Below are 17,975 nucleotides of genomic sequence, written 5' to 3'. Positions count from 1 at the left end.
AGACACATCGCTGTCACTCTTGGCTGGTCTTGGAAATATGTTATCACAGGTTGAAAGCAAACTAAAGCTAGATAAATGTGTAGACAACTTGAAGCGTTACTATGAAACTGCAGTTAACTCACTTTAGATGTGATTATATCATGATGTAACAATGTGACCTCTAAACTTAGGGCTGTCACTCAGCAAAATGAATAATGTTGATATTGCAGATAGCTATTTTACTGCAAGTCTGTAAAATTTTGGTTTGCATTACTACTACCCTTTGTTCCTTGGCAAAGGTATCAGGTTCAGAAAGTGGTAGTAGTGTATGTGTGTGTGTGTGTGTGTAAGGGGTGGGCCATAAAATTCTGCCCTACCACTGCGACCTTCAATGATCTATTGTGCTTCCCTTTGGATTAGCCCTTTATTAATCCTACACTTTGAATGAAATGTAGGACTTTATTTAAGTGGTGGTATTAGTGATAGCAGATTTAATGTGTTAAGAATGGTTGTTCAGTGTGATTAATCCAGTTTCTGTTTTGTCAGCAATAGTTATGTGGGTAGACTGTAAGCTTCTCTGCTAGTTAGACAGTGTTCATGTACTTTTTGAGCATACAGCTGATTTCATCACTTCCTCATTTTGCTTTGACTTCACTCCACATGAACATGTTCACTGTATCTGTCCTTCAACTTTCTAATAAGGAAACCTGGGCCCACAGTCTTGGTATCAGCAGTGCCTACTGTCGTTTGAATGACAGAACTATTTTGTTTTTATTTAGTCTTTCTTCTGAAGTGTCCTTTTTAAAGAATCTTGCACAACTTTTGCTTTGAGTACATGGGCAGTTTATTCAGTTTATGGTGCTTCATTATTACCACTTCTTTTGGCTGTTTGAATATTGATAATGTGTTACATGCTTTGCACACATCTCATTTTGGCAATATGAATCCTGTGTACAACTTAAATTGACATCAAACTGATGTCTCAATCAATGAAAATGTTATCAGAATTTTCTGCTGTAATCACTTTGATAGTCTGGTATGAGATATATGTGATGTGGAAGTGCCTGAATTTGGTCTTCAGGGATTTCAGTAGATCATGTCTTATGCCTCCTTATTCATAGTCTATAGCTTAGTTTTCCATCTGATGCCTGAGAAACCTTCATTTCTCAAGAATCAAATTTACCCTACCCCTGGGGTTCTGAAGACCACAGACATTCAGAAATGACATTTTATAGATGCATTTACAGCATGTAGAAAGCTGCTGTACACCATATTGTGTTCTAATGTTTCTTTTTTTAGATGCGTTTTATTCAGTCTTGATGCAATAAAAAATATATAAGCATAATTTTTATCTTCAGAATCAGCAGCACGTATACAGGCCTCATGTCATTGGTCTTGATCATATGGCTTATGAAATGTTAACATAGAAATGACCTCAGACTTATCAAAGCAAGATAATGATTTTGTGAATTGAAACCTAAGTTGTGCTGCTGACTGTGTTACCACAGACAATCTGTTGCTGCAGCCTTACCTGTAAATTACAATGTTGTTATTTGAAGATTCATATGGGGAATAACCGAGATTAATTAAACCCTTTTATTTGGACTGTGAATTGTTAATTGGTGTATGTGTATGCCAAAAGAAATCATCTGAGAAAGACTCTTCAGTTATAAAACTTACTGATTTTTTTGTATTCTGTTGCACTATCTTGTAACTATAGAAATGTACTTAACAAACAGCATAATCTGTAATATAAATTAAGGTAAGTCTGTGTCACAGATGTAAACCTACAGATGTCATGAGATAAGCTATCAGACTTTGAAGAACAGTATGAATTTCACAATTTATTTATTATTTTATGCATTATTATTTTGCTTCCTCTTGTAGTTGGTACCACAGAGGAACAAATGCATTCTTTATAAATTTGGTAGTGTAAAACTTTGTATCAGAGGTCATATACTTGGGACATAGTAAGGCTAGAATCAAACATTGTCTGATAACATGTCATATTTGCTTCTGACAAAATAATGCGAAATATTAAAAGCTAGTTAATACTTCAGGTGTACTAATAAAAAGTTATAAATTACCATTGAAATCACAGTTTCCTTCACAGGACTCACTAAAAAGGATGCATTTCCATTTATTCCGAGTACAGATCTAGGGGGTAAAGTAACTGAAACAGTAGTTTCATAGATGATAAAGCAGAACACTCACTTTTCCTTTCTGTCAACTGAATAATGTTGTATTGGAGAACACATAAAATTACACCTTGGTTATGCTATAACACACTGCACCAGTACAGCTGTTTATTACCATAACATTACTTTGTCTGGTCAGCTTGTAGACAATTTATTAGATAAGTGCCCAGGTCTATTCCTAACAGTATATTTTACATATGCTTATTTCATGATCCAAGACGACTGAACACACCAGTTTTCGTAGTAATGGAACCAGGTCCTTTGTGTATTCCACACGTGCTTGTAACATTATTTGAAAATGTAATTGTATTACAATTTGTACTACTAGTAATAACCTCTCTTGGCATGAAGGTTTTCTTTGTTACACCACCAAATGTAACACTCTTGGTTGCTGTAGTATTTAATCTCAGATCCTGGGCCCTGTTGATAGGAGTAGTGACCTTCTCACCAGTTTTTTTCACAAAAACAATCTGTAACAAAGTTTACAAGAAGAAACATCTGAATTTTGCACATTTTATGCACATGCTGTCAACACTTACTAGTCACTTTTTAAAAAGGAAAGTCACACCTCCATATTCCATTATAAATATTTTGTATTTTTCTCATGCTCATTATGTCCTGACTGACTTCCACCCTGCAGCCTATGCAACTGGTACTGGGGCTCTTTCAAGCTTCAAGATGCAATAATTCACCAGATATGAAATTGTTTTGTTTCATATGTTATTTATAATATCTGGAGAGATTCTCAAAGTGTTCTAAAACTTTTAATTAGTCTTAATATGAACACTGTTTATAGACCTACAAATCCATGTGGTATTCAGTTTTGTCCCAGGTATGAAGCATGTCGTTACAGCAGCATAAATTCTCTCTTGCAGTATAGACTGATTATTTTTTCTCGATAGAGAATGTAGTTCATATATCCCCACATAAAAATACAGTGGTGTAGGATCTGGACTTCTGATGGCAGGTTATTGACATTGGCACACCTCCACTCCACTGATTAGGAAATCTTACCATTCAGAACATGTGGAATCCTACACCTGAAATAGGGTGGTGTCCCAGTTGGAAAACGATCACAGTTTCCTTCTTTATTCTCAGTGTCTTCGTAATTTGTGGGAAAGTAGACAATTTTAAAATGTCAAGATGTTTCCCATCATAGTGTCTTCTGCAAAAAAGAAAGGTCCTACCAATGTTATGTAGAAGTCACCACACGCTCACTTTTGGGGTCTCATGCGCATATTCAAGAAATTTATGTGGCTGTCCTGCTCTGCAGATTCAACACATCACTGATGTCATTTGTTCCAAACACTGACCAGCCTTCTACAGGGACTGTAGAAATGACTGCACTGCTCTCATCCATCGGTACCCTCCACTGGATGGTGCACTCCACTTGACATGATCCACTAGAGAATGCACCTCCAATGGTGTGCTTCTGCCCCTGGTAATCATCAGTCATCCCAACAGGCACTTCCTTGGTGGGGGGGTTAAACAGTGTCCTTGCTCTGCACACTCCAGCTTGGTGACCGGCTTTTGAACCTAGCCCACCAGGGTATTTGCCACCTCCAGGGGGGCTCTCCAGCTGACCCATCACAACATTCTCACATTTAGATGGTACCACCTTACTGTTTCCTCTCATAAGGGGGACAAAAATGGTCATATCCTGAAGCACCATAATGGCACTTCTTCCTCACTCAGCTGTAGCACATGGCACCCCAAACCCACAGACACATTGTAGGCATGCATGACATCCAGCCCACAATCAGCTTGTCATTGATCTCAGTGATGAATACCCAAGTCCTTGGAGGGTGCTGCCCTGGGTCCAGTTCTACCAGCACCTCCTTCAAGACATTGAGTGTCTTTCTAGATGTCTGTAGGACATAAGGCTGCATCAGCTCTAGATGTCTGTAGGACATAAGGCTGCGTCAGCTCTGTCTCTGGCAGCCCTGCCATTATGTCTGATTGGGCAATTATCAAGGATGCCCCCCCCCAGTCACTATTTACAAGGCATGACTTTTCCCCTACATGGCCCTAGACATTTAAGCTAACAGAGCTCCTCTTCGTCAACACACCAAGCGTAACAATAGGGAGTGGAAGTGATAAAATTAATGTGTTGTTCCAACTTTTGCTACTCATTGCTTGGATCCTGGTTGACCTCTTTGCAGGCAGTCCTTCTGGGGACATTCCTTTGAGCAATCTCTCCTAAGATGGCTGATGCCCCCACACTGCCAGCATACAGGTCACTTGGCTGTTAGCAACTGTGGCCCCTCATGTGCTTGCAGCCTTGCTGACAAGCTGACTGCTGTGCTGCAGTCTCTAGCCTCAGGGCCTGGATGAAGGTCTCACTGAGCACCCTTTGACCACACAAGCGGGAGCTCACTTCTTGACCCTGTATCCCATCAACAAATGCAAAGCCTGCCTCCCTCTGGATAAAGTGCTGGGGTAGCCTAACAAAGGCCCAGTGGGCCAACTGCTTGATGGCAACAGGGAATTCTTGCAGAAATGGTATGCTGCAGCCAGATGATTGTCTCCACAGTGGTCCTTAAGTACCTGAACATCTTTATACATTGCTTCTGCAGGGCCAATGTGTAGAATGTCAGCGGTCTGTCCTTGCAGGACAGCAAGTAGGTGTGTAGTCTTCTCCTGGGGTGCCAGTTGATCCTCACCACAGCCTCAAAATGGTGATGGAATATAGTCCTATCCATGTGGGTTACTGTGCTCCCACACCCTCTCTGCCCCATTCGGGCTTTATATTCTGAACTCCCGCTGTGTGGCTTCTACCAGCATCTCTGTCACTTTTATGCCAATTTAGGTCCTCTGGATTTGCATGTCAAGTTTCTCACAGAGGCTTTTCACTTGTTTTGCTGATGGTTTCTTCAAACTCAGTCTGAGACATCTAGAAGTGTCTAATGCATCAAAAGGAAAGTTAAGTCAAAACATGTTGTGAAATAAAGCAGAAAGAAAAGACACCTAGCAGATTTTGATTGAGTTGCACAAGGACAGATAAGAATCAGAACAGTATTCAAGTGAGTTACATATAGCCTGAATGCATGTCGTCCACATACATACCTTCTTTCGCCTAATAGCTGGTTCTGTAGTTGATGAACTGGCTTCTGAATCAGAGCTTCCAAGCCTTGCTTTGACGCTTAGTTTCTTGGCATTTGTAGGGTTTGCTGTGGACAGAAATTAAATTCTTACCCATGTTATGCACATACATGAACACACAAAATCTTGCCAGAAACAAAATTTTTGTTAGCAACAGAATGATACAATACATTTATTTCCTTGGTTGCTGAGGAAGGAAGAGAAACACAAGTTCAGAAAAAAATACAATAATTAATGTTCCAGTATAGCATGACCACTGTGGGAAGGCAGATAACACAATGTGCATCAAAAGTTTTGAACAGCAGTTTTAATGACGCAGAAATGTGTTGCTTGTACAGCGTGGACAGTTGCACAGAACTTGCACTGCATGTTGTGTTGTCACCCACCTAACCACAATGGTCATATTATATGCATGGTGGTAGCCTTTTGGATCATGATCCAATGTAGTCTGCCAGGTGGGTGCCAGCATTTCTGGGAACATGCTGCTTCCATCTTCAAGACAAATATGTTCTAGCCTGAAGATTGGGGCAGTAACAGACAGTATTGGGAGTGCATGGTGTGACAGCCCCAGTATATACAAATCTTCACTGCTGCAGGAACCTAACATCTTAAATATTCCATTAGCTTAATAAACTAGGAAAACAAGAACAATAAAGGCAAATCTAGAATAAGCTCATCAATTGGAATGAATGAAAATCAAAATACCACATCTGCCTAACATAAAACTCACTTCTTGCCTCCAAATTACATATAGCCCACCACTGGACCCAATAGTCAAGCTGTTCCATCCACCACCCATCCCCACAACTGACTAAAAAATCTACTGCATATTACAGTCACACATAGTCAATAATTCTGTCTGATATTTTATAACAGTCTAGCACCAAAAACATATACAAATGTAATAAGGAAAGTTCTGAGGGAGGTTCATTTAGAAAAACATTACAAGCAGGCTAATACAGTGCACATATGCAGACCAAAGAAGAATACATCGTAGTAAATTTTCAGATTACAAAATTAAACACTCACCTTCAAACACAACTCAGAGCCAAAGAGTTATCAAATGGATTAACTGGAAGAAGGAATCAAGGATAACCGCTGAAGAGATTACTGGATAACTAATGCCAGGATGGAAAAACAAGTAGCTAGAGTTCTTTCTTGATCATTTGATGATGTATTTTAAAGGTCTTTCTGATTATTATAAATTTAGCATATATAATCATCAATACAATTCCTCACCCAGAATTCCTGCTGTAGTTTTGTTGGTTCTAATAATCTTCTTAACAACCTTCCCATTATTTGGAGATTCCAGAGTGTGCAGTAAACTCTTGCCTTCTGATAATGAAGCTCCAAGCCTTTCTTGAACTTGTACTATTTTGGATATAAGTCTACCATCCTCTGTTATGTGCTGTCTGGCTGATTCAATATCAGCCTGCATTGTTGGGACTTCAACTGCAAAGAGAAGTAAAGGATAATCCAGCATCAACATACAAATTTTAACTTTGTACTGGAGTCTTTCAAGTGTGTGTCTATAAAAAGAAATTCCTTTTTGCCCCTTCAAACAATTTTATATATTAAGCAGCGTTTTTTAAAAATATTTCTTACTTTTCTGAATGTGCACTTTTTTCACAGTTTTCTTCCGTCGTTCTTGTTTAAACACTCCAGCATAGGGCAATACAGACTCTCTGGAGACTGGAATGTCCTCAAGGTAGGTTTTCCCTTCCAATATATCCTGGTTTGATGTAGAAGACACCTGAGATTTCTCACCGAGGCGTAAGAATACTGATGACTGCTGTAAAGGTATCATTGTGATATACAGGAATAATATTAGGAAATAAAATTTCACATGATCTTATTCTACACTGCTCTTACATTCCTTTAGAGTGCCAAATAGGTACTGGGACATTGATGGCTATGTTATGTAACAAACAAGTTAGGTTTATGTGACAAAAACACATGAAAGATAAGAATATTTCAACATAAGTGCTTGATGAGCCTTCATGCTTACACTTTTTGGGACCTTTGCTCTTTCCATCATCTACTACCCTGAACTCTGACTGGTCTTTATCTTTTACAGATTATCTAGTACTGAATGAGGTGAGTGGTTTTATGGTGAAACAGAAAGAATTTCACATGGCCTATGTGAAGGTACTATCCAAGTTATTCACCTGTAGGGGCTGAAGAAACCCTGTATCCTGACAACAGACCTCAACCTCAGTCAGGTACCTCTTCAATACAATGAGATACACTGCAACATCAGAGTAAAACAATTTCCCAAGCAGTTTGTTCTGCATACTGCTATTTATGGCAAACTTTAGGATAATGTATTTATGTGACAATGAAATGAGTTTCTTTACTTTTATTTTCATTCAGACCTGTAAAACTTTTCAACTGCTACAGAAATACAGATATTTGCTGTTGACAAGTTCAATCATTGTCCATTTGTTTACATTTAAATTGTGTAATGATGTATCTAATTTTTCTATGTAATTAGACCTTTCAATGCATCTGGTCCAACACATTTCAAGACCCCATCATAAAGGATTTTTTAAAATCATTTTTTGCTGGGCCATAAGCTATTCTTGCACTGCTTCTTTCTATGATCAATGATCACCTTGCATGCTACAGTCAGTGGCTGCCCACAACAACATTTTCCTCCTCCCCCTCCTCCTCCTCCTCATCTACCCTCTTTTGAACCTTTCCATCCATTCATAAACTTGCACCTGGCTCCTCCGTTCGTGCCATGCTGAACTGTCATCCTTCGATAAATACCATGACAATCTGAGTGTGTGTGACTATAGATGGGGTTCAGATTGGTGAATGGATTTCTTGGCTACTTTAACACATGCCTCATGACTACGCTTAATCATAGCACCATCGCTGATTTCCACACTTTACAGATCACTAGATAATATGCTAAGTCTTCACAGTCTGCTTTCACTAGTCATTTCCAGGTAATGGATTTTAATAGAGATTCTTCTGCTTCTACACTCATGTCATTCCCCACTGGCTAACACTCCACAACTGAATTGTCAACTTAGTTATAGCAGCATCTCGTCTCAGCTTCCCTTGCAGAACTAAACTCTCAGATTGCCTGGTCACCCCTCCTTGGCATGGACCACATAGAAAACACTGTTCTTCTATTGTTGCAGGCATATTCATTGCTGCGAGGATGTGTTTACTGAGCTGTTGCCCAGAAACGGCCATTGTTTATTCACTACAATATTACTAGTTTCCACAACCTGTGACCACAAGAACTGGATGACAAATCATTGTTTGCTTTAGTACTTTCTATCATTGCAGCACCCATGCTAAATGTATGACAGTATTGTGGCATGTAGACCTGTTGCTAGGCAACGACCATGAAATAAGCAGCTGTACAATGGCTGTTGCTATGAAATGGCCAAAACAGATTTGTAACATGCACCAATGAACTAACTGGGAACTGCTGTTCTCTATGCAGTCCATGCAATAGCTACATGATGCAACAACAGAACTGCTGGGAAAGGCATTTTCTGTGCAGTCCATGCCAAAGCATTGTAAGCAGGAAAAGTCTAGAGTTTAGTTAGATGTGAGGCAGTCGCCGGCCAGTAAGGGCATGAACAAGGAAGCTGAAGAAGCTATGGCTTTGGAAACCATTACCAGGCAACAACCGGTGAAGATACAGCAGGCTGAAAAGACATAGTGCATGCTGTAGTGAATGGTAGAGTATGTGAATTAGCAACAGCGCTATGGTTACTTTTAGTTACAATCTGTAAGTGTTCCTTCCTGTTTGTTCACTGGTTAAGTCTGCTATAGACATATTTACTTAATCTTACGAGAGAAAGTTCTGCTGTGTTCATGTGTACAATGTCATTATGTCACTTTACTCTCATTCTCATACATTTATAATCTTGTAGGCACGTTATGACATTGTATGAGCAACCTCCTTCTTGGTAGTCAACAATAACTTGCCTGAAAAATCTGTTTCGCAAAATGAAGATCTGATGATGACTGCCCAGGTAAGCCACATTAAAGACAATTATCAGGTTGGCAAAAATTTCCACCAAATCTAACAACCACATCCAAAAATTAGGAGCCAGAATATAGATCAAAATACCTTAGGTTGGATATTTGCTCATTTCTGTTAATGAAAGGACAACTGAAATATCTACATATAAATAATAACCGATTCTTTCCATGCTTGGGGAAGACACAAAATCCCAACTATCTTCTGACATTCCTAGGATACAAGGAAATAAACGACAATAGGATAGGCAGAAATGATGAGAAAGGAGGGAAGAAGATACTATGGTAGAAGAATGGAAAAATAGGGGAGATGGAGGAAAGGAATGAAAATGGGACAAACATACAAGCAGGGGATAAAAGGAAGAAAACCTTAGAGTATCTTGCCCACCATTTTCAAGGGGCCATAAGCTGGTAGTAATATAACAGAAAACAAATTGAAACACCATCATGAAAATTTTGGCACCATGGTGAAATGTGCAGGCCTGACCAATATGACATTTATATTGCTTCTCAGTACAGATCTGGTGAAGAGAATTCTTGGTGAAACAATCTGTCAGCTGTACAGTACTCTCACTTCTATGCCTGTACCTTTGTAAATGACAATGACATACAATTCTAAATAGTTTGCAGGTGCTGATCAGTGTCATAAATAAACTGACAGTGGAGTCATTTTTGTCTTGAAAACTATAATCCTTAGAGAAGAGCTTGAATTGGTACGTAAATCTTGCACTGTCTTTATAGCAATAACAAAGAAATTGTAAGGATAATGAGTCAGAAGCTTTGACAACTACCGGTTACCTTCTCTGGCATGCTGCTGGCAGGTTTCACAATATTTAATCCCAATCCAGTAATAGTAATGCTTGGGCCTTCACTTTCCGTAGTGCTTGTAACAGAGCCATCCCCCAGCCTGTCAAACACTGTCTTTTTTTTCTGAGTCACTGCAATAACAAACAACTATGAATTATGTGTATAGTGAAAACACTCAAGACTGTATCATTCCTTCTACATTGGTACTTACACAGTCCCTGCTTGGCTAATATCTTCTGTGTTCGAGGGGTTGATCCAGATGGCATCGTGATTTTGTAGCGACCTTCATGTTCTGGAAGTACACGCCGCACTTTCTTCAAAGGTGGTGCTTGTACTTCTTGCTCAGATTTTGTTTTCAATGTCTGCTTCTTTGCCTTGAAAAGTGAAGTACTTGGAATGCTAGTCTTCTGTTTTTCTAATGACACTGCTGTAACATGGTAAAACATATTGTTAATTCCTCTCTTTATAATGACAGTATGCTTTAACCATGTTTTGAATAAAATCACATACATGTGCTAACATGAATCACCGCTTTTCATGGACTCTCTTAATGAACATATCTGTGGTCTACTCAACAGGTCATCAACCATATAGTTCTTCTTATGTGGCTTTGAAACACAAATCTTTGAATTGCATACAGGAATTTTAATATAAGATGTTATTTTATATGTGAGACTGCTTTACAAAAAGCTTCTAAACAATTTTCAAAAATTTCTAAAATTAAGTATGATAATGGAAAATAACCTTGAGCTAGTTTCTTTTGAATTACTAAGTATGTATTCCTGAGGATGACACTAGAAATATACTACCATAGTCAATAAGTTCGTGGACTGGCCGCAAAGCGTCGTTGCAGTGCACTACAACGGATAGGTTGAGGCACGATATGATGCCCTGTCGATTCATCTCTCATAACAGCAAGAGGCAGGTGTGGACATACAGTGAAAGCAGAACTATGGCCTCTATTGTGAACTGCAGTTAAATGCAAGTGGCAGAAATCGAAAATGTGGCAGTTTCAACAACACACAAACATCAAGTTCTGCCAAAAACTAGGCAAATCCCCTAGCAAAACATTTGGCGTAGGAAACATTTGGTTACTGCTACACGACAACACCCCTGCACATCACTCTGTTCTTGTCAAAGAGGAAATGACAAGGCAACAGGTCGTTTTGCCACACCCTCTGTACTCGCCTGAGCTCACACCATGTGATTTCTTTCTCTTTCACTGCTTGAGTGCAAAGCTACGTGGTCGCAGATTTCAGTCATCCAAGGAGGTCGTCAATGCCACAAGAGACACCATACGGTAATTTCCTGCCAATATGTTTCAGCAATGTTTTCGGCAGCTATATAAACGTTGGCACACTTGCATAGCAGCCAACGGCAACTAGTTTGAGGGCTGATGTGGATCTGTGTAAGTAATATGATGTGATAAAACCACAGTCCACGAACTTAATGACAGTACCACGTATATACACGTCAGGACAGTGCTGAATTCAAACAATTTTCAAGAATTTTGTTCTAATTGACTCACTGATGATAATGCTATGGATTACAACAGTGCACAGCCCAACATAAACATATGAGATGGAGTTGTTGGTCTGTCAGGTGTCGGAGAATATTTAACTGGACTAACTGGACTTTTGGGATGGGAAGGTATGGACTGAACAGGAACCCAGTGTTCGGCTCTAGTAAACATGTTAATGAGCCACTGGATACCATAAAATATTCAGAATTTCTTTATTAGCCAAGCAACTATTAGCCTCTTAAGGACTCTACTCCATGCAGTTAGTTAAGCACATAAGGACTGATTATCCTCTGCATTGAAACCGGTTGCCCACCCAGCTGGCAAATCTTCAGGAAATTGCACATCACAATGTAATAACACAAACTGAGTGAGCAGTAGAATATGAGGAAATAGCTTTGGAGGCCTTTCTTGTGATGGGATTGTCTGATGGGTGGATCAACTCTATGCTGGAAAACTGGAACATATTAACCACGCTAGAAGAAACTCTTCCAGTCTAGAAAACTGAGATTAGCAGCCATGGGAATCCGTTGGGCTGGCCACGCGACACCCTCTATCTGCAAAAGTTGGCACTAACTTCGCCGACAAATAGCAGTTGCTCAGTCAGTATAGTTCACTTGTGGACTAAAGGCCACAGAACAAGGAGAAACTCTCAAAGTGCTCAGCCAGAAAATATCTATAGAGGATGGGGTCTGTTGCCTATGCTGTGGAGCCCTCAGACTGTCTTTGAGGCAGTATGAACAGCTCTGAATTGAGCAGTGGTATAGTAAGACACACCTATCAACCCTAACAAAATGGCACTAATATAAAAGACTTGAAGGCACCACATCTCTTCACAAGAGATATAGTCTAATCATGACCAAAGGACTGTCATGGAAGACACAGCTAAAAAAAGACCATAAATACAGCCTACACAGTATTTTTGGCCTATAGGGGTCCTGTGGAAAGAAACAGGATATACATCACAGCAATAAGCCTTATGGTTACCTATGCCACCACAGTGTGATGGCCTAGAGTCAAATTCAACAAAACTAGTGGGGCTGAACTCAGCAAACTGCAGAAAATGGCCCACCTCGGTACAACTGGAACCATGAGGACAGCTGCAGTTGAGGCTGTCCTAGGCCTGCCTCCATTATATGAAAAGATGAAGAAAGCTCAGGCAGGAATTTATGGGCTTAGCTATGATGAAGGGTGCAAACCAAAATCTATATGGTATGGACATTTTAGTATTTTATGACTCTGGGGGAATAACCCTTTAACGTGACACCTGTTTTTGCTGATTTCTTGCTTGGCTTCCCCTTTGATCATGAAGACAAGGTGATATATTCCTCCAAAATGTCAGGCTGTTCCTGAACTATGTAAAGTTACAACCCAGAAGGCTGTTATCTTCTTAATTTAATTTATTAAGGTACAGTTCCTTGAAACAAGCCATGAACACTTCCATCCATATCCTTTCATAACCATCCTACTGTTCAACTCTGTATAAACCATCCAGTTAACAAATCACTGTTAAATAAACCCATAATATATAATCTATCCCTGGTCTCACTTTGAGTCATTCCACTGTCATTTCTAGGATTACAGAACAATCAAAAAGCTAGGAAATATACACAGAATGAGTAGGCTAACTTATCATGCTGTGTACCTGTATCATCAACATCACCATCACCACCCCCACTACCACTGCCTCCACCATCACTTGAATTTGTGTCTGTCTTTCTCATGTAATGGTCCAACATTCTGGAAGCAGCTATAAATTAAGAAATTTATGTCACAATTTCATCATCATTTTGGCATAGTGTATAAAGGACATAAGAAGATCCTGCATATTTTGATTAACGGTAAATAAAAAGTAGCAATGAAGTGAATTAGAATTATTAACAGGTAATGATTTCTATATAAATGCCAATAACTCTGATGATACTGATGGTACACTGGTAGGTTACTAACCAAATGATGAATCCAATGTCAAGATGTAGACTGGTTATGTCTTAGTAAAGTTCATCTACTCCATGGACCAGGGTATGTCATACCTTGTGTAGGCAATTTTACAGAAGAGAAGTCCTGTGCCAGTATGTCTCACCTTCCCACTGGAGTATAAATATCAAAGCATGCTGAACATATATCTATGAACTTTCTAATGGTGATGCAACATTCTACGTGACTGAATGATGATGACAGACCCTTGATCCCAGAGTAAATGAAATTGTAAAATTCAATTAAAAACCTGTTAAAAGCTAAACGTGAGGTAGACAATGTGCAAAAATTAAAGTTTCCATACCAAGTTTAATTCTTCCTCCTTTAGAGTGATATGTTTTATACATAGTACAGACAGCACTTAATTCACTTCCCAATTCCCCTTAGTTTTTTCTTTGTGGTTTATTTCATGTCACCATCAGTATCTCAAGACTACAGAGCATTCACTGGTATCATCAGTGGTGAATAATACATTGAAAATGATTTGGAAGGAAGCAGTTGTGACCTAATTAAGATACTATGCAGGAATATGCCTAGAGGAACTGTGGAAAACCACTAAAAATCTCACTCAGAATGGCCAATGTTCTAGCCAAGATTCAAACCTAGCACCTCCTTAACACAAGGTTAGAGTGTTACTGCTATACCAACGTGCTTGATCAGATCCCCTTAGTATGTAGAGAGAAAAAAGAAAGTTTTCTTTAAAAATGAGGGTTCTCTGTCAAAATGGATTTCTACAGAACAATGTGTGGTATGTTTAAATAAAAAATGCACAGCTTTGGAAATCATTATCAGATGTAATAGTGAATAAAGCACTTGGTGCACACCAAATCACTTCAAAATTGGTTTGGAACTGCCACAAATCCCTCATACAACTGGCCAGACATCACAGAGTTCAGCTGATATTGGTGCCAGGTCATGAGGGTATTGTAGGGAATGAAACTGCAGATCAACTGGCAAGAGCAGGATATGAACAGCCGTTCACAGGACCTGAACCAGCTTGCAGCATCTCAATTGGAGTTGCCAAAAAAGCGATCAGGGACTGGACTGATAGAAATTATAAAAAATACTGCGAATCCATAATTGGACTCAAACAGGCAAAGGGTTTTATAGCAGAATCCTCTGTCAGAAGAACGAAGGATCTGTTGAGATTAAACAGAGATCAGCTAAGATGGGTGGTAGGATTACTTACAGGACACTGCCGCCTAAAAGGAGACCTTTTCAAGTTGGGACTGACAGATAACCCAACTTGTGAAAGATGCCTACAAGAAAACGAATCAGCTGCACACATCCTGTGTGACTGTGAGGCCATAGCTTATTTAAGATTTTTTCACTTGGGTCAGTTTTTATGGAACCAAGTGACTTTTATGATCCCCCCATAAGCAGGATCTTACACTTTATTAAAAGTGTAGGATTAATAAAGGGCTGATCCAAGGGGAAGGTCACAGTGCAGGAGCCAGTTTTTATGGCCCTCCCCTTACTTACATACATACATACATAATACTGAATAACAACTTGGACAGATGGAGATCTGTGCCTGTTAGTGATGATTTTAGTAAATATAATAGAAACATATCAAATCACTTACGAGTTGATTTTTGTGGCAGTGGTGCATTGGCTGAAGTTCCAAGTATTTTATCTCGAACATTCTGAAAAGAATATTTAAAATGAATATAAATCTGCTTTATACAGTAGAGTATCTGAAAACAATACACTTACAAGCAACTGTTGCTTTACTTGGTAAGTGAACAAATATTGTGTGAAGCACTGCTTCATAAAACTTCAAAATAAGTAAACAGGAAGTGGATGACAATACAGTACATATATACCATTCAGAAAATACAGGCTGTATTTACAACATGGCCCTGTGTTGTGCATGATGAGAAGTAAAAGCTAAGTTGTGTGGTGCCAGGGAGGGTGACATACACTAACCAAAGCCCTGTTATAACCTATACCAATCCTTATCTCGGTAGATTTGACCAAATCCACTGTACATTATGTGGAAAACAGCTATGTGATTTGTTATTTGCTATGTCTTCATCAGTCATTGCCTGGTAATGTCTCCCAACAGTGGTGACTGTTTCACAGGTAGCCCATGATCGCAACTGATACCAGTGCCCTCAACTCTCAAGTGAGTGATGGCTGTTTGGTCAGTTAAATTGCTGCTGGTCATCACCATCACAGTCATTCTTGGCTTCAGATCTTTTTGAAATCTATGACAATTTTTGTTCTCTCCCAGACATGTACATGTTTAACAGTGGAGTCACCTCTTCAATGAGGGAAGGCATTAGCCTTTCTGTCTGTTCCTCATATAACGTTCATATGAACTGCGTACGAAACCTCCACTGTTGTGTGTGTACCTATTGCCAGGGAAATGTTTTTACCCAGCCCTCACCATACAACTGACAATATAATCATGTCAGTGCATCAATAAACAAGCAAAATGTATGAATATTAAGTTGATAGCCTTTATGATCTGCAAGAATGGCATGTTAACGCTGGCTAGAGCTAGTCGATAAGAAAAAGTAAAGAACCAAGAAATCAACCCTGAGGAACCCCCATTTTATATCATGTTTATGATTTTGTTTGTTCAACTTGTTTTCTTTCTTTGGAGCGGCAATTTACCAAGCTGCCCACATCTAAACTATACAGTGTTGAACAGTATGATGATTTACGAATAATGGATTTGAAAGGATTTAGAAGCAAGCAGTCATGGTCTAATACTACTAAAAGTACTAGCCTTGCTGCATTTGCCTGGAAAGAATGAGGAAAGCCATGAGAAAACTTAGTCAGGATAGCTGCAGTCCTGGACAAGATTCAAACCAAGCTCCTCCCAAATATATGTCTAGAGTGTTACTGCTAAACCAACCTGCCTGGTGTCTTGATTTCTTATTTGTCAGTTTGAGAAGATTTTATAATTCAACTCTAAGGATTTTGTTTCTATTTTATGTTTTTTGTCATTAAGGTTTGATTTAAATTAATGTACAGTAATACCTTTTCTCTAAAATACTAGTTTTTATAGTAATAATTCTTGGTTTACACAGTGAAATACTTTAGCAAGATAACATGGTATTCTGTCAATTTCATGTCATCATGAAAAATGTACAAGATTTTGCCCATGAATTAGTACAAGGTTTATTGACTGAGAGACCAAAATATTCTACCACAAAGATATTGTCTAAGTACTATAAATCACTTCCTCTCTTATTTGCAACTTTCAAAATTTTTTAAAGATGCTGTCAGTAATGAAATTTGTCTGTAATTGGAGACACACGATCTTTTATGCAGAGGTTTCAATTTTGAATAGGTAAGTCACTCTGGGAAAGTTTCTGCAGGTACTGATTTATTAACAAAGATGACTCAGAGGAAGACTAACGTAATCTGTGTTTATTTTCAGTAACTTTGTTGATATTACATAACTGCCAAACTCATTTTATGATAACATAAATAATTATATTTCTTATTTTATTTGCTGTTCTGGATAAATGATATATATTTTGATAGTTTCAAGAGACTGCTTCGGCAATACATTTTATCATTGGGTTTTAATGTTGTTAGTGGTGGTGTTGTAAGTACTGAACAAATTTGCAATACGTTTAGGATTGTTTCTCACAATGTTACTGCCTCTTTGTGCTTTCATCCTTTATTTGTAGCATGTCAATAACAAAAAACTACAAGAGCAAGCAAAAATGGTAGTACAAAAATATCATTACACTTTTCTTATTTGACATATCGAAAAAGTCAGCCATTAGGGCTCAAATATGACCTAAAAAATCCAGCAATAGACGTCAAAGTGATATTTTTTTTGGAACACAATTTTGTGGAAGTTACTGCTTACAAATATTGTCGGTACTCTCACAGGTTTACAAAACTGTTTTTGTATATACACATAGATGAAATAAGGACTAATTACCTGTTCATGAACGTGTTTTGCGTGTCGAAGAATACCAATCACATCTCCCATTAGCGTTATACCCATGTCTTTTAAATACTCTTTATTGAGGTCCAGCAACATGTCCATTCGAATACGGTTGTTGGAAAACGTCAGGGCATAAGAAGCTGCTATTCCAGCTGGAATACCAGCATCCGTGAAGAACTTAATCCACGTATCTGGAATACAGTAACGCGCTGCTTTCACTACTAACTTAAAGACTATAAACAAATCATTCAGCAGATGGTGAATTCAATGTTTGTATTCAATTATCACAGTCAGCATCGCAATAACAAACATAACCAAGGTATCTACACCATAGTAATATGTCATGACTTATTGGACGTATGTTTTCGCTTTATGGTTTTGAGTGAATGTATACAGAATTTACAATCTTTCAGTAACATCCTTCAATTCACCTACTTGTGACAGCAGCCATCTTGAATCTCGTATTACA

At 38.7% G+C, this 17,975-nt stretch overlaps 2 protein-coding genes across 9 annotated transcripts in view; one reads left to right on the top strand and one right to left on the bottom strand.

Moving 5' to 3' along the window:
* LOC111862265 (deubiquitinase OTUD6B) overlaps positions 1-8,843 on the top strand; it is a 19,114-nt gene extending 10,271 nt beyond the window's left edge. For 5 of the 6 annotated variants that reach the window (XM_023847515.2, XM_023847512.1, XM_023847514.2 and 2 more), the window contains exon 7: positions 7,357-7,710. The gene's annotated coding sequence lies outside the window, so the exon portion shown is untranslated. Of the gene's footprint in view, positions 1-7,356; positions 7,711-8,431 lie in introns of those variants that run through there. The other variant, XR_002842398.2, reaches the window with a different exon arrangement.
* On the bottom strand, positions 1,811-17,975 carry LOC111862264 (uncharacterized protein C19orf47 homolog). Of its 3 annotated transcripts, none has more exons than XM_023847508.2 (10): positions 17,942-17,975; positions 17,501-17,697; positions 15,176-15,236; positions 13,259-13,363; positions 10,306-10,521; positions 10,086-10,225; positions 6,885-7,071; positions 6,519-6,731; positions 5,244-5,347; positions 1,811-2,647 (listed from the first exon to the last, which is right to left on the bottom strand). In XM_023847508.2, the coding sequence occupies exons 1-10, from the start codon at positions 17,955-17,957 to the stop codon at positions 2,384-2,386; spliced, it is 1,503 nt and encodes a 500-aa protein (XP_023703276.1). In that variant the 5' UTR covers positions 17,958-17,975; the 3' UTR covers positions 1,811-2,383. The 3 variants fall into 3 exon arrangements, with proteins under 3 accessions (XP_023703276.1, XP_023703277.1, XP_033606494.1); XM_023847509.2 differs by having other exon boundaries at positions 6,885-7,068; XM_033750603.1 differs by having other exon boundaries at positions 10,306-10,518.

The sequence above is a fragment of the Cryptotermes secundus genome, unplaced genomic scaffold (assembly GCF_002891405.2).
Source record: "Cryptotermes secundus unplaced genomic scaffold, Csec_1.0 scaffold88, whole genome shotgun sequence".
Classification (NCBI taxonomy): Eukaryota; Metazoa; Arthropoda; class Insecta; order Blattodea; family Kalotermitidae; genus Cryptotermes; species Cryptotermes secundus.
The sequence above is the reverse complement of the archived record's forward strand: the minus strand, read 5'-3'. Positions and strand labels throughout refer to the sequence as shown.

What these genes read in the sequence shown, in the direction of transcription:
- LOC111862264 (XM_023847508.2), bottom strand. An exon ending in CAAAACACGTTCATGAACAG is followed by an intron (nt 15,237 to 17,500) that starts GTAATTAGTCCT and finishes TATTCTTTTCAG; the next exon opens with AATGTTCGAGATAAAATACT. An exon ending in CCAGCAGCATGCCAGAGAAG is followed by an intron (nt 7,072 to 10,085) that starts GTAACCGGTAGT and finishes ATACCTTTACAG; the next exon opens with CAGTCATCAGTATTCTTACG.